Source organism: Drosophila bipectinata, chromosome 3L (genome assembly GCF_030179905.1).
Source record: "Drosophila bipectinata strain 14024-0381.07 chromosome 3L, DbipHiC1v2, whole genome shotgun sequence".
NCBI classification, from domain to species: Eukaryota; Metazoa; Arthropoda; class Insecta; order Diptera; family Drosophilidae; genus Drosophila; species Drosophila bipectinata.
In genome coordinates, this window is record NC_091738.1 from 20,771,090 (window position 1) to 20,786,721 (window position 15,632).

The following is a 15,632-nucleotide window of genomic DNA, read 5'->3' on the forward strand; positions in this document are numbered from 1 at the left end:
TCAGAGAGCCAGCAACAAATATCGGGCAATGCAAACTAGGGGAAACTAGGTCAAATCCCACTAGCCGAGATGTGGAATGCCGTGAACCATTCCGGGAGTATTCATGAGAGAATATTTGTTTACAGTTCGGAGACTTTTCATTTTTTGAATAGTTTGGAATTAAAGTTTAATTGAAAAATATTTAATCCACACCATTAAAATATATAAAAAACACTGGCTTTAAATTATAATTCGTTGTATTTATTGTTCTTAAACTTTATCGATATTGCTGTAATATGTTTATCCTTTAGCTTTACATTTTCAAAATGTCTGAAAACCAAAATTTTCTCGTAGGACACAACTCGTACGATATAAGAAATATTTTGAAAAAATAAATCTACGTTTTATTGGATTTTTAGAGTTTTTTGAATTTAACAATTTTTCAGTGGTACATTTTGTGTATGTAGTGTGGATCCGAGGTGTAGGATGAACTAGTGGATGGGTATAGTGTTGTCTTGTCTAGGGGATGGTACGGCAAATTTGATTCCGCTGTGGGACTCCAACAGGCCCTTAAAATCGTTATATGGGTCGGCTTGAATGTGTGGAATCCAGAAGCAAAAGGAATCGCGTGTAGGTCAGGAGGGAAAGGCTGGAGGCGACTTTGGTTAAACTAGATGCATTAACTGCCAATGGGAGCGCTGATTTGCTCAGAGCCATTCAGTCGCTTAATGGCTATCTTGGCCACGCCCTTGCTGCACTCTGTCGATCCGCCCATCAGAACGAGGAAGAGCCCGTTGTGCGCCACCGAATTCCACAGGCGTTCGATCAGCCTGTCCAGCTTGGCGGCGTTGCGCTCGGCGCTCTCCAGCACAAAGTCGTGCTCGGGCACGCGTAAGTTCGCAATGGTCAGGGCGTTCTCTAAGGCTACCTCGTTGACTTTGCGAACGGCCTCCTTCGGCGTGGACACTTCGTGGACGCGCACGGCCTTGCTGTGGTCCTTGGGCACCGCCTTCTCGGCCTTCGAGATGACATCCCTCAGACGGGGCTGCATGTCTCCCACCGTGACAATGGCCGTTCGCTTGTCGCGCTTGGCCACGTGAGCGAAGAGATTGTTGCTGATCGTGTCTCCGCTGGAGGCGTTGGCCAGCTCCTGGAGGCGCTTGTGCTGAGTGAGAATCTCGTCTCCGAACTCTATACTGTTGGCCAGCTTCATTTTGACGAGCTTCAGGGTGGCCAGAGAATCCTCGATCGAGTCGTGACCCTCCGCGTTATCCTGGATAGTCTCCTTCAGGAAAGTCTTGGCCAGATGCTTCAGTTTGCTCTTCCGCCGTCGTATTCCGGATATGTTGAAACACACGCTGGTATCAATCACATATGGGTGCATCATTCGCATGGCATTCAAATCCGAATTGAGCGACTGGCCCACGAGAATCGCATCCGGGGGCAGCAGCTCCGACACCTCCCTTTGCACCTCTTTCAACTGCTTCGTAACCTTCTTCATGATGTCCTCCGTTATGCCAGAGTACTGAGTTAGGTAGTCCGTTATCCGGTTGTCTGGCATCACCAGCGTCTCGTACACCGTTTGGTACTGTTCGTCTACGATGGAAATTCGGGTCAGCTCGTTGACACCCGCCACCGTCCTGCACATCTCACAGTCCACACCGTACATGGGGCTGCTATTTGTCACTGGAGCATACGATTTCTTGGTGAACTTGAAATGCCGGAAACGATCGTGCAGTTCCCCTTGCAGAGGAATCGGGTAGCCTTCGTCCACCATCTGAAGGGCGGACAACAAGAGCTTGGTGCGCGGGAACTTGTCGTCCGGATGCAGGCCGCTGGCCGTCGGCTCCGATACAGGGCTTTCGATGGGAAAAATGGTCTTCACAAACAGTGTGGGGTCCTTGTTCAGCTCCACGGCCGTCTCCAAGGAACCGTGCTCGTCGATCAGTTTCTTGGCCTGCACATTTGTGAGTGGAATCTGCAATGGGGGTATCATTAGAATCTCGTAAAAGATGTGCTACCAACACTTTACCTGGGCGATCTCGTCGATAATTTTTCCCTCCTCATGGGGCGGCAGCAGCATCTCCAGTTTGGTATTGAAGATTCGATTGGTTGCCTCGAAATGGCTTTCGTTCGATAGGTAGTGGTAAAGAGAAAGACCCTCCAAGATAACGACGACGCTGTGCGATAGACTGAGCCACTTCTCCACGCTGCACCACCGATCCGGCCGGCAGGGACTCTTCTGGCCGATCAGGGCCGACATCAGCAGGTGCTGGATGTCGGTGAGGAAGATGGGCGTGCGCGCGTGCTGCGGTGTCTCCAGCGAGGCGCGCTGGCCCATCTCCCTCAGCCGTAGGCCTGGCGCGTCTTCCAACTGGCGCTTCCGTCGCCGCAACTCTGCCGAGAGCGATTTGTACTGGTCCTGGGTGAGTGAGCACAGTCCATCCATCGGCAGACGATCTCCGCCAGCCTCGTCGTTGCGGCTTCGTTTAAATGCCGGTTCGTCGGAATTATCCGGGCCTTCATGGGATATTGTTTCTTTGTCACACCTCTCCACCTGCGGCTCCGGATTGCTGCGGATGGTAAGGCGGTTCCGAGTCTTCCTCTTGTTTGAGACCACAACGAACCCGTCGTCGGTCCCCTCTCCCGCCGCTGCAGCTGCTGGTGCTCCGGAGCCAGACGCCTTCTCCTCCAGAGCAGCTTCTTCGGCCTCCCGCTTCTTGGCCAACTCCGCCTCGTGCAGTCTATCCCGATCGTTCAGTTCCATCAAATTAGCCAGTGCAGCCAGCTTCTTCTTCTTCTTCTCGTTGCGCTCGTGCTGCTTCGTCGACAGCTGTTCCTTCATCCTGTTGCGCCTTCCGTTCAAGCTGAAGGCGAATAAAAGCCAATTATTCTCTCTATTTTGTTATACTTTAATTGTAAACACATGGATTCTTTAACATGTGCGAGAAGCAGTGTTGTGAAACTCTCAAAGAAAATTTGGCATTCCTATGAAAAACCACAGCGGTCTCTCTATAATTTTTGCTAGTGTGCCCAGAGTTTATACAATTTAAATGTAAGGCGCGAAATGTAACCAGTTTAAGGTTTCAAGCTCCTAGCATTGGATACATTTTTCAAATGAACATTTTATTAATCTTAGGGAAATTAGTTCTTCCTAGCTAAGCCATATAAATTGAGCTGTGGTTCTAAAAATATTAACAGTCTGTTACTAATGGCAATAATGGCACTGTTAAATTGTTACAATTTCCCAACACTACTCTGAAATCGGATTAGTTAGAAAGAGATGACAACACTGCACCCTTTACCGTTATAATGCCGCGTGCTTTTGGAACTTGTTAAAATCTCAGGCGTACCCCAGTTCCTCGGAAGTTTGCTTTTTAAACCCAAACCAGATAGAAATAGGCCAAACAAAATGTACACAGCCGTGAAGCCGCTGTCCAAGTACTTGCAATTCAAGTCGGTGCACATCTACGACGCTATTTTCACCCTGCATTCAAAGTGCACGGTGGCGTTGCTTTTGGCGTGCACTTTTCTGCTCTCCTCCAAGCAATACTTTGGTGACCCGATTCAGTGCATGCACCACGACGATCTGGACTACTTTCATGCCTATTGCTGGATTTACGGAGCCTACGTGTCTAACACATCAGAGCCTCAATCTCTGTACGATGGAATGCAGTGCAAGCCGGGTGAGTAGAGGATTTTCCTCTCAGAGAAGCTTCTGTAAACATCGCATCCTATTTTCAGAACTGGTGGGTCGCACGGTGTCCCGTGAAAATCGTCGCTACATTCGCTATTACCAGTGGGTGGTGCTCGTTCTGCTCATTGAGTCTTTTGTCTTCTACTTGCCCGCTTATCTTTGGAAGATTTGGGAGGGCGGCAGACTGAAGCACCTTTGTGCCGACTTCCACCAGGCGGTTGTGTGCAAGGCCAAGAGCAAGGCCCATCTGGGAAATCTGGTGAGCTACTTCAACAGCGACTACAAGGAGACCCACTTTCGCTATTTCGCTAGCTACGTGCTTTGCGAGATCCTAAATCTGACGATCAGTGTAAGTCCACAGTTCCGGCTAATAGAATGTTTCTAAACTAATATATATCTTTTTCGATAGATTGTAAACATTCTCCTGCTAGACGTCTTTTTTAGCGGCTTCTGGAAACGGTACCTAAATGCCCTAGCCGCTCTATACTCCGGAGACCTGGAATTGTGGAACAGCATAACCACTAGCGTGTTTCCCAAGTGCGTCAAGTGCGAGGTGATCAGCACCGGAGCCGGTGGATCGGACAATGTCTACGACAATCTTTGCCTGCTGCCCCTCAACATGCTGAACGAAAAGATCTTTGGCTTCTTATGCATTTGGTTTCTGCTGATGACTGTGCTGGTCGGCCTCAAGTTCATCTACCGCTTAGCCACCATTCTGCTCCCCGGAATTCGTTTCCACTTGATGCGTGCCAGGGGTCGCTTCATGTCCAAATCCCGCCTAGAGGAAACCCTGGGCAACTGCAGCATTGGCGACTGGTTCGTGCTAATGCGCGTGGGCAACAACATCAGCCCCGAAGTGTTCCGTAAGCTACTGGAGGAGCTCTACGAGGCACAGAGGAACACGAAGAAACTGCCCCCAACTGCCGAAGATGTCTAACAATTCACCTACTTTACACAACCACCTATACATATCCTTATCTTGATCTACGCTGAAGTAAGTTAGTTTAGTTTTTTTTTTTCTTAAGTCATATGTGAGAATAGGACCACCTCCTGGACAAGAGAACCTTTCATTTATCATTATTTTCGTAAAATATCCTTAATCGATATGTGGACATTATCGACGAAATTGTTAAGGAATTGGAGCTTAGCGAAATAAAATTTTGAGTTTTTTGTAACATTCTTGTTTCTAGTACCCCCCCACTTACCTTTGTGACCTAGCAATACTTCTCAGAGCGAGTCGTGTTCTGGTCCACATCATATCCTTCCTGTAGCGTTGTGGCGAAAGTGTTCACCGTACGGCTCGATTGTTTTGGGGATTGGAGATAGTGTTGCACATACCGTTGGCACTCGCTTCCTAGTAATGCAGGGCGTCGATGGTACGAATGGTCGAAATGGAGCGGTAGGTTCCTTTTTTTGCCAGAATGTCTGGATGGGTCATTAACTTTCCGTGCTTGCGCATCAATTTTTACTGACTGAGTTCTGCGGATGCGGAGGAAGATCGTGTTGGTTAGGCCTGGTTAGGTGTTGGCTGCGCACTTACTTGCAATTGTGTCTGATAGTAAAATTTAGATAAAAGATTTTTGACAATTTTCCTAATGAATATGCATATGTTTTTCCGTTTTTTTTTTTTTGTGCCGTATGTTTGACTTTTTTTTGGGTTTTGTATTTTTGTGTTTTTTTCGGTTTTTGTATCTGACGTGTGACAACGGAAAAAGCTTTTTTTGTGGACCCTTAAAACTCAACTAAAATATTTTTATTTTGGCCTGTGCTTACGAAATTTGTAAAAAAAAAAAATGGTTTAAGATCTGGGTGTGTCAGTCAATAACTAAGGCTAAGCCTGCTGAGTCGAATGCGAGTCCCTAAGTAAGTGAAAAAGCAAGGGAGTGTGAGGTAATACAATATGTTTTGATGTTTTACTATCGGAAAGGTAGTTTTGAAGGTGGCTAAACTATCAATTGTGATAGTTAAGAATATTCAAAATATTAAATATTAATATCACCTTGTAGAACTGCGAACATTGACACTGTGGGGGTGATGTTGCATTTTCTTATCGATATGTACCACTGGGTGGGTGGGTGGTTCGTTGCTCTGCAAATTCTCCTTCAACTTGCACTTTTTCGAGGGCCGTTTCGGCTGACCGCAGCACTTGTCGGGCCATTTTTCATTAACCAAAAAACTGTAAAGTTCAAAACGAAGCAGAAAAGTGCAGCTCTGGCCCCTGGAAGTGGGTCGGTTGCCGGCTGATCCACTTTCCGGAAGCCTTCATAAGCAGACCCACCGGCCACTGGCGGCTTCAGTTGCCGTTCGCCGAGCGGATCGCGCGGAAGTCTCCAAATCGTCGTCGCCGTGGATATAGTGTTCGTGATCGTGGATATCAGATTCGGTCTTTGGATTTCGGTTGTGATTGCTTTTTGTTTGAGTGAATTGCTGTAACCCGAGGCTCCTTGTTGGACAGCCAATTTAACAAAGTGACAAACATAAAGTTAAGCATTTAGAAAAAAAAGAGTGAAAATACGCTTATGGAATAATGCCATACAATATGCAATAAAACCCCAATAAAAAATGCTTAAGAAGTTATAAGTAAATATTACAAAAAAAAGTGAATACAATTAGTGAAAAATGAATTACAATATGAATGGTATGTGTGTTGAAACTGGAAATATATTATATTATTATCAAAAATAATAAGAAATATCAATCATAGTCTTAATGGATCTATAAATAAACTGTCTTTTTGTTCTATAAAATGAAATTTAAATATCTAAACTCTTAAAATATTTTATATTTATAAAAACAATCCCATAAATATTATATCTTATTGTAATATCGATAAATTCAGTGTCATATAACTATGGTTCTTTACGGAGTATCTCAATATTTCCACTAGTCAGACTATTTTTTCAAGATTATCCAATATGAAATAATCTATTATAGGATTATTCTTAAGTTGGTTCATCCAAATCTTCAAATAGCCGAATTTTATACAATTTTTCGTAAATTTCCATTTAGTACGAAACTTAATCAGCATTTTTATAAAAATTATTGCGAAATGGCTGATTGGCCAAGAAAGTGCTGACCGCAATTAAGTTTCAAAAAAGAGTAAAGAATGTTTCGTTTTGTATGCCTAAAATAAAAGTATGTGAAATACATTTAAGAGAAAAGAGTAGAAAAGAAAAAAATAGGTAAACAATTAAGCAATCGATAGGTGGACTGGTTTTTATACATATGAGTGACTAATTGGGACTGAAATTCCATAGAACTTGAGGCAACTAGGTTGCTGAGACACCCCAGACGTTGCTGGGGCAGTGCCTATAGCAGGAGAATTGTGGCCATCTCGGGAATCGTAATCCTCACACTGCTGTTTACAATGATTTACCATGGCCTTGTTGTGGAGAGGATGGGTGAGTCGATGATGGGTATATCTCCTACCTATGGGACTGAAATATTCTACTGTAATTCCACAGACCGCGTGCAGCAGATTGCCGCCCTGAATGCCCAGCACAGATTGCTGGCAAATCAACCCTTCGACGAGGATCAGCTGCCCTTGATAGTCAGCCCCCAAACGTTGCACTTTAAGCTCCTGGATGAGGACGCGGATAAGGAGACGGATGATAGCCAGCACAGGAAGAAGCGGTTGAAGAACATGTTGCTCAAGTTCCGGTTGCACAAAAAGCACAAGACTCGTCGCGAGTTGCCCCGAAAGGATCTGCTTGATCCTGTCCAGGTGGAAGCTAATCAGCTTGACCCTGTCCAGGTGGAGGCTAACCTGCAGCACCTCTACAACAAGCTAAGGAGCAAGAGGGCCAGGGAGGCTCTCAGCCAACTCGAGAACGAGTTTGTGCGCTGCAAGAAGGAAACCCCCAAGGACTGCATGTCGGCCTTTTTGAAGATGTACAAAATGGCCAGAGATGTGGCCGAAAAAATGGAGAAAATGAAGGCCATAATGCGAGAGCAACAGCCTCTGCTGGAGTCTGAAAGCATGGAGTCAGAGGAGCACAAAAATAAAGAGTTAACATCCGACAATCTGGTGGTGCAAGAGACCACTGTTTTCGCCACTGTGGTGTCTGGTAATGCCACCGAGAAGCCTCAGCGGACGAAGATAAAGCCTTCCAGGATAAGCTGGATCATTGATGGGCACGACCATGATGATGAGGTATATACTGACGACACCCCTAAGACAGTTGCGACCACTAAGGAACCAGGAAGCACAACCCCTTCAGCACCGACCACTCCACAGGCTTTGGACAGCACCAGCGAGAAGATCAGCTGGATTTTGGACCAGTTCGACAAACCCAAAGAGATTTTGCGCACCACCGAAGGACCTGGCATCAAGAAAACCACTCCAATAGCAGAAATGGAAAAGCCAACTGAAGCATCTGTGGGATTTAATGTAACCACAGATGGTCCGTCGGAAGATGGAACCACACCGGGGCAGCGAAAACCTGAAATCGATTGGATTATAGATGGTAATGAGGAGGTGGAGCCCCTTGGAAATAACACCAGCACCACCATCACTGCACTCATTAGCACTACGGAACCCAACGAAGCTCTAATAAACTCCACGGTTACAACAACCAAGCAGGATACCACCACATTAGTGGGAACCACGGAAGGCACAGCTACCACATCCAGTCAGCGGAAGCTGCAGTTCGATTGGATAATAGATGGCGAGGAGGTGGATGAGCTACAGAATAATTCCACCACCACCACAACGTTAGTTCCCACAACAATCATCACCACTGAATCCAACGAAGGATTGCCAAACACAACAGTATCGACTGCTGTCCCGGAACCTGTAAAGATTAGCTGGATAATTGACGGGAATGAAGGTAGCGGGGAACCGAGTGCGACCTCCACCACGCAACCTAAGCTGACCACCAGGCAGGTTCACAGCGACTCGATGGATGGCCCCAGATCTGAACATCCTCTGGACAATCCAAGCAGCATCGAAAACATGCTGGAGAGCTTCGAGCGGCATGAGCAAGACAAACCCGTTCTAAAAGAACTAAGCGCCAATGAATCCTCCCAAGAAACTGCCACGGATGTGTATGAAAGGCAGGTCTGGCTGAAGAAGTTCCAGCAGCAGGCTAGGCCAAACCAGGACGAGCTGATAGACACTTTCGGTTCAGGCTTGGACGCGAAAATGTTGGAAAAAATGAGACCCAAGATGAATCCTTTGAAGGGTCAGCCCTGGAATGGTGAGCAATGTTGTCCTTTCATTAACCCTAAAAAAACTAACATCTCATATTCTCCTTTTAGCTGCTGATGCCCAGATCCTGAGCCTGTGCGAAAGGGTGGCCCAGAAAATGAGGAATAGGGGATCCACTTTGACGGAGGGCGAAACCAAGGAGAAAGGGGAGACCTTCACTGCCTCGCCAAGTGTCCAGTTCACCAGCCGAGCTCCTGGTGGTTTTCCAGTATCCGGAGAGACGATGAAGGCTTCTGCCCAGTTCATGTTCAATCCCAATTTCGGAATGCCCAGCATTCCAGTCTGCTTTTACATGACTCCGGCCAACTTCCGCATGCCCATGTGGTCAGCCTCTCCCTCATTTATGGGAATGCAGGGCGGCCACTTTGGAGGATCCTCTAATGCCGGCGGTGGTATCTTCTTCGTGCCCCAACAGTTTGGACCGAGTGGAAACTTTTTCGGTGGTAGCGGTGGATCTGGATCCGGTGGCCAGGGAGCTAATATATTCTCTAAGAATGCCTCGCCGCAAAAGCTTTCCAATGGCCAGCAGCAACAGGTTTACTGCAGTTACCTCCAGAATCAGGCGGGACAGGGAGCCGCGCAGTCCTCCGTTTCGAATCCACAACAACCGCCGAATGGCCAGACGTCCTTTTCCAATGCCAACTTTAAGATGCGGCATGCCAATCAGTCTGCTGCCAATCACAACCAGGGGCAGATCATCTACGCCAGTTACGCGGGCCTGCCACAGTCAACCGTGCAGCATCATTCAAAATGCCCGGAACCCGATCAACTGTCCTGCTTCGGACAGGAGCAGGAGTGCATTTCAGCCAGCAGATGGTGCGACAATGTGGTGGACTGTTCGGATGGAAGCGATGAGTCTGCCTGCACTTGTGCGGACAGGCTGGACGAGGAGCGCCTCTGCGATGGCTATGCGGATTGCCCGATGGGCGAGGATGAGTTGGGCTGCTTTGGCTGCGAACCTCTGGCCCACTCCTGCTACGAAAACCCCACTGAGTTTGCCAAACACAATCAATCCACCCTCTCCATGTGCTACAGCCGCTTGGAACGCTGCGACGGCTTCATGAACTGCCTCAATGGGCGTGACGAGCTTGAGTGCAGCATGCTGGTCATCGATGTGGCAGATCATATGGTAGGAAACATATACCCTACCCTAGGATGATAACGATTATTTTTCTCTTTAGTCCCATGCTGCCTCGGCCTCTGAGGGATTTCTGTATCATAATTATCGTGGCGATTGGCATCCTGTGTGCAACAATGGACAGAAGTGGGCAGCTGCCGCCTGTGAGTTGGAAGACGAAAAAGCCGGCGTGGATCTAGGCTTCAAGGCCCTGACCCTACCCGGACCATTTATAGAGCCCTCCCTGCAGGCTGGAGTCCAATTCGCCCAAGCCTGCCATGGTCGCAATAGTCATGACTCCCTCGAAAACCACGTGGCGTACGTCAAGTGTCCTCCAATGCAGTGCGGAGTTCCCAAGAATGCTACGAAGGTAGTCCACTCCAAGAGAGTCAAGAGAACTGTGTCGGAGTCTGGCGAAAATTTTGGCAATGGACGCATTGTGGGTGGCCGCTACACGAGTGATCTCCAGTGGCCTTTTGTGGTGGCCATTTACCGAGACGGAAAGTTCCACTGCGGAGGAACCATCTACACCGAACGTTGGGTAAGCTGAAGGCTGGGTAACATGAACTATTGCTCACTATTCTCTTCCATTTCAGATCATCAGCGCTGCCCACTGTGTCATCAACTTTGCCAAGTATTACTACGAGGTGCGAGCTGGCCTCCTGCGCCGCACCAGCTACTCACCGGCTACGCAAATCCAGCCCGTGTCCCATGTTGTGGTCCACCAGGCATACGAGCGGAGGAGTATGCGAAATGATCTTTCTCTGCTTCGCATGGCCAGTCCCCTTAACTTCAATCGTTGGGTGAAGCCCATCTGCCTGCCGGACCAGGGGCGCACGACCATCGGAGATGATTGGATCTGGGGACCTGTGGAGAACACCATGTGCACAGTAGTTGGTTGGGGAGCGATTAGGGAAAAGGGTCCCAGCAGTGAGTTCTTCTTCCCATAACCCAAAGAAAAAATAATACAAATATTTTTCATCCTTTCCAGGTGATCCTCTTCGCCAGGTGATTGTGCCCATCCGCAAACGGTGCACAGATCCTGAGGATCAAGCCTCAGAGAACATTTGTGCCGGCGATCCACACGGAGGACGCGATGCTTGTCAAGGAGATTCAGGTGGTCCCCTTTTCTGCCGCAGCGTGTCTCGACCGGAAGAACTGTACCTCGCCGGAGTAGTGAGCCACGGCAATGGCTGTGCAAGGCCGCAGGAGTTCGGCGTTTACACCCGAGTCACCCTTTACCTGGACTGGCTGGAAATGGCGGTGAATCCTAGAAATCTGCCTGGCCGGCAGCCGCTGCAACTCTGTCCAGGATTCATCTGTGTGTGGGGCGGCAAGCGATGCATAGCCAAGCGCCAGCGATGCGACCGCAATGTGGATTGTCTGGGTGGGGAAGATGAGGTCGGATGTTCTTACAACTTTATTCCAGATATGGTTGGAGCCGGAAAAAACATAAGCACCACCACGGAAAGCGACTACCATCCTGAGGAGGCTAAGATTCGGGAGCTGATTCCTTTTGAAGATTTAGATTTGGAGGCGGACAAAGACGAGGAGGAAATCACTGAGACCACTACATTATTTGACGATTCCACGGAAGGACAACTGGAAGATATCTCCACAAGTACTTTAGGAGATCTAACTACAACTGAAGATGTAACATATCCCAGTTCGATGGTTGACTCAACTACATCAGATTTAGGAAACATAACACCATCAACAGTCCCAGAAACTACATCTGGACCTACCAGTACCCTGCCTACCACATCAGATATAACCACAAGTACGGCAATGCCAACGTCCACTGAGGATTTCCAGAAAATGTTTGACCTTGTCACCCAACTCATGGAAGAGAGAACAACTAGTACGGTCAAGGAGGAGCTAGTGACCACAACTTCTTCTGTATCCACGACTAAAGCGGCATTCCCAGTGACAACAGAGGAAGCTCCTGAAACAACAGCCATAGAATCAACTACAACGATTAGCAGCACCACCACTCCATTAATCACAACCACAACAGGAATACCCACCACTGTTCAGTATGAAGAGACCACCGTGACCACCTTGGCTCCAACTACAAGTACCATTGTTACTGTTATTTCCTCAACTACTACTCCTAAGGCTACTACTACCTCGAGGCCATTGAGGACCACCACAGAAAAGAGTAGTAGCTTCCATTCTCAGGAGGACGAGGTGCAGATTCCCAATAAGTTTGTGTGTAAAATGTGAGTCTACAAATAGCGTTGTATATATTTCAATTTCCTAAGCTTTTTGTCGCCCAAAGAATGCCTCAAATCATTGACATTCAGATGCACTGCGATCGAAAAGTTGACTGCGAAGATGGAACTGATGAATTGGACTGTTCCTGCAAGGACTACTTGAAGGGCAGTCTAGCAGCTCTAATATGTGATGGCAAGGACGATTGTGAGGATCTGTCAGATGAGCAGGATTGCGGTAGGATATATATAGCTATTAAAAGCGACTGCATAACCAATTGTAATATTTCGAAGGAGGCTGCCATGCTAACGAGTTCCGTTGTCCTCTTTCGAAGACTTGCTTGCCTCTAAGCAAGCGATGTGACAATGAAGTGGACTGCAAGTTCAAGGAGGATGAGAAGGATTGCTGTAAGTCGGATTCCCAAAACCGTACATTCTCATATTAAACATTTTTTCCTTTTTTAGTTGCCCTGACCAATGGACATGACGTGCATTTCCATGTCCACCAACAGCCCAAGTTCAGCAGTGCCGGAATCTTTTCGAGAAACGCTCATGGAGTGTGGCGGGTTGTTTGCGCCCATGAAACAGGCTATCATGAGCATCAAGCCAACACGGCGGACGCAGTGTGTGCCCTCCTGGGATTCAAGGGAGCCCACTACTTCAACAGCACTGAGTTTGTGAGCCACCAGGAAATGCATCCCATTACGCCAGAGCTGAAGGGTGGCAGGACCCGCCTGGCTTCTCATATTCATGCAATGGTGGGAGACAACATTCAGCTGACGGAAAATGAAATAATAATACCAGAGCTGGGTCATCCAAGCGCCCCGAGACCGGAAAAGGATCGCCTGCTGCCCACCAAGTGCTTGGGTATCTATGTGGAGTGTAACCCCTTTTCCAACAAAACCACTCCCCTGAAAACACTAAGTGCTGGCCAAGCAGTCAAACCAAAACTGAAGGACGAGGTGCCACAACTTCTGCCCACTATCGAAACCCACAGCAGACCCAACGTCCACTTCAAGCCGCAGCTACCGCCAACGGTCGTGAATAAAAAGGACGAAATACTGGACCGTCTGGATAATCTGATTAAGAGCAAGAAAAACAAAACCCTGCTGGTGAACGAGGAGCTCCACGAAGCCATCGAGGAGCTGCACTGGCCCTGGCTGGCTGACGTCTACTCGAACGGGGATCTCTGGTGCATCGGTGTGCTCATCGACAAGCACTGGCTGCTGGTCCACGAGAGCTGCATGTTTGGCATCAGTCTGAAGACGCACTTCGTCAGTGCCCTACTGGGAGGTGGAAAAACCAAGAGATCGCTTCACCGTAGTAACCAGGAGCAGATTCGAAGGATAGACTGCTTTGACCCGGTGCCCAAGTCCAATGTGTTGCTTCTCCACCTGGAAACCCCGGTTAAATTTACTCACCATGTGCTGCCTACATTTTTGCCCGAAAGGTAGGAAACACCTTTTTGCTTATAATCAATTTCTAAACCATATTTATCTGCCTTGCAGTTCCCTTGAAAATGAAGACACTTCAAGAAACTGCATCAGTGTGCTGCACGACGATTTCACGGGTCGCATCAAAACAGTGGCCATAACCAAAGTGGCCAACAATTCCGAGTGCACGTCCTGCTACAAGCTGCAGGAGAAGCAGCCCCCCGTTAATCTGATGCGCCTGCTGAATGTCAGTGCCGAGGACATGGCCTCCATTTCGGAGGAGGTGGAGCTCATCAACGGGGTGGCTCCCACTGAGCTGCCGGCCATAACAAAGTTCACCAGCTGCCACCAGTTTGGCCTGAAGAACGCCAGTGATTTCCATCACAATCCCAGCGATCAGGGAGTGCTGGTTTGTCGCGACTCGCACTCTGGGTGGTTCCCCACGGCCATGTTTAGCTACAACAACTCGGACTGCCAGAGTTTTAGGCAGCCGTTTGCCATTCGGACATTGGAGCAGGCGTACAAATCGCTGCAGGATATTATAGGTGAGTTGTGTGGGGCGCACCCGGTCCCATTGCTAAACGAAATCCAATTTAAATTGATTTCCCTCGTTCGCTTGTTAGACAAGCTCAGTTGCAGGAATCTGCAGCCAGTTCCGGAGTGCAGCACTCATCGCTGCCCGTTGGGGCTCTGCCTGCCACAAACGGCCATCTGCAATGGCCGATCCGACTGTCATGATGGCAGCGATGAGGAGGAAACCAGATGTCGGCACTTGAAGCAACGATGTGCCCCCGGCGAGATGAAGTGCCGCTCCAGCTTCAAATGCGTGCCCAAAAACAAGTTCTGTGACCACCAGCCAGACTGCGAGGACATGACTGACGAACCCACTATTTGCAGCTGCTTCACCTACCTACAGTGAGAAAATATTTGTATAAATGATTGAAAAACTGATAAAGTTTGTGAACACTTTGTGTTTCAGAGCCACTGATCCTTCCAAGATATGCGATGGCAAACGAAACTGCTGGGACAAGAGCGATGAAAGTTCTGTGCTTTGCAATTGCACGGCAGACCATTTCCAATGTAGCTCGTAAGTGATATTTTTAAACCCACAAATACTTAACTAACCGGGTTTCTCTGTAGCTCCCCTGAAGATTGTATACCCCGTGATTTCGTGTGCGACAAGGAACCGGACTGCCCCAATGGCGAAGACGAGCGGTACTGCTTTGGAATAGAACACCCTCTGCATCTGCAGAAGAAAGACTTTTGGGCCAATAGCCAGCACACGTATGGCCCAGTACTACAGTTTGGTGGATAACTAGCTGATGAATTGTTCCATTTTAGGCAACCTGAAGCAGCACCCCAGTATGGACAGGTTATCGAACAGACCTACGGCATCTGGCACACAAAATGCTTTCCGAAGAGCTCGCCGCCGCAGGTCGACGAGGTGCGGGAGATATGCAAGAAGCTGGGATACAACCCGTATAGACAGCCCAGCTACCGGCTCATAGACGACGAGGAGAACAAGGCCGTGCACACCTACGAGCTAGCAGACCGACAGGGTCGCAGCTTCAGCAACGACACTCTGGTGGGAAAGTACCGGGACTCCACCAAGGCGCTGATCATCAGCAAGTTCTCGCCGCTGCAGCTCAACGAGCGGCTGACGCTCTTCTTGAAATCCAGCCGGCCCATTGCCGAGCTGGTTAGGTGGAACGCCACCGATTCCAGCAGGTGCTACAGACTGGAGATTCGGTGTGCTTGAAGTGTAGTTACTATGACTTGGCCAGAGCCTCTTCCTAATCTCGTGATTGTCCTTTGTGCGTTTTAGTAGCAAATAAATTCGAGATCTGTACACGTTTTGTTGTTAACTTTGTTTTATTCGAATTTCCTTTTATTATTTTTACTTTTAATCAGTTTGCGCTTGCATATGTTGCATATTTCATTATTTTTTGTTTTGGGTTTTAGTTTTAAGCTTGGTTTTGGGTAT

The 15,632-nt window shown here is 48.1% G+C and overlaps 3 protein-coding genes across 4 annotated transcripts; 2 read left to right on the plus strand and 1 right to left on the minus strand.

Annotated features, from left to right (window-relative positions):
- Positions 1-358: 358 nt before the first annotated feature.
- On the minus strand, positions 359-5,480 carry Rexo5 (RNA exonuclease 5). Of its 2 annotated transcripts, none has more exons than XM_070279630.1 (4): positions 5,221-5,480; positions 4,882-5,155; positions 2,012-2,846; positions 359-1,957 (listed from the first exon to the last, which is right to left on the minus strand). In XM_070279630.1, the coding sequence occupies exons 2-4, from the start codon at positions 4,932-4,934 to the stop codon at positions 659-661; spliced, it is 2,187 nt and encodes a 728-aa protein (XP_070135731.1). In that variant the 5' UTR covers positions 4,935-5,155; positions 5,221-5,480; the 3' UTR covers positions 359-658. The 2 variants fall into 2 exon arrangements, with proteins under 2 accessions (XP_070135731.1, XP_017095342.2); XM_017239853.3 differs by having other exon boundaries at positions 5,217-5,480.
- On the plus strand, positions 3,267-4,851 carry zpg (zero population growth). Its single transcript, XM_017239854.3, has 3 exons — positions 3,267-3,665; positions 3,724-4,025; positions 4,086-4,851. The coding sequence occupies exons 1-3, from the start codon at positions 3,392-3,394 to the stop codon at positions 4,611-4,613; spliced, it is 1,104 nt and encodes a 367-aa protein (XP_017095343.1). The 5' UTR covers positions 3,267-3,391; the 3' UTR covers positions 4,614-4,851.
- A 1,453-nt stretch (positions 5,481-6,933) lies between the features above and the next one.
- On the plus strand, positions 6,934-15,497 carry ndl (serine protease nudel). The gene is made up of 14 exons (XM_070279622.1): positions 6,934-7,077; positions 7,141-8,874; positions 8,936-10,014; positions 10,067-10,543; positions 10,599-10,932; positions 10,994-12,224; positions 12,284-12,453; positions 12,510-12,623; positions 12,681-13,665; positions 13,724-14,193; positions 14,272-14,563; positions 14,628-14,735; positions 14,789-14,932; positions 14,990-15,497. Exons 1-14 carry the CDS (start codon positions 7,044-7,046, stop codon positions 15,405-15,407), a joined length of 7,590 nt encoding a protein of 2,529 aa, XP_070135723.1. The 5' UTR covers positions 6,934-7,043; the 3' UTR covers positions 15,408-15,497.
- Positions 15,498-15,632: the final 135 nt, after the last annotated feature.

Coding starts and splice junctions, on each gene's coding strand:
- ndl (XM_070279622.1), top strand. CDS start 7,044: ATGATTTACCATGGCCTTGTTGTGGAGAGGATGG. Junction 10,544..10,598: donor CCATCTACACCGAACGTTGG/GTAAGCTGAAGG, acceptor CTTCCATTTCAG/ATCATCAGCGCTGCCCACTG. Junction 13,666..13,723: donor CCTACATTTTTGCCCGAAAG/GTAGGAAACACC, acceptor TCTGCCTTGCAG/TTCCCTTGAAAATGAAGACA.
- zpg (XM_017239854.3), top strand. CDS start 3,392: ATGTACACAGCCGTGAAGCCGCTGTCCAAGTACTTGCAATTCAAGTCG. Junction 3,666..3,723: donor TGGAATGCAGTGCAAGCCGG/GTGAGTAGAGGA, acceptor TCCTATTTTCAG/AACTGGTGGGTCGCACGGTG. Junction 4,026..4,085: donor TCCTAAATCTGACGATCAGT/GTAAGTCCACAG, acceptor CTTTTTCGATAG/ATTGTAAACATTCTCCTGCT.
- Rexo5 (XM_070279630.1), bottom strand. CDS start 4,934: ATGATGTGGACCAGAACACGACTCGCTCTGAGAAGTATTGCTAGGTCA. Junction 2,847..4,881: donor AGTATTGCTAGGTCACAAAG/GTAAGTGGGGGG, acceptor ATTCGCCTTCAG/CTTGAACGGAAGGCGCAACA. Junction 1,958..2,011: donor TTATCGACGAGATCGCCCAG/GTAAAGTGTTGG, acceptor CCCCCATTGCAG/ATTCCACTCACAAATGTGCA.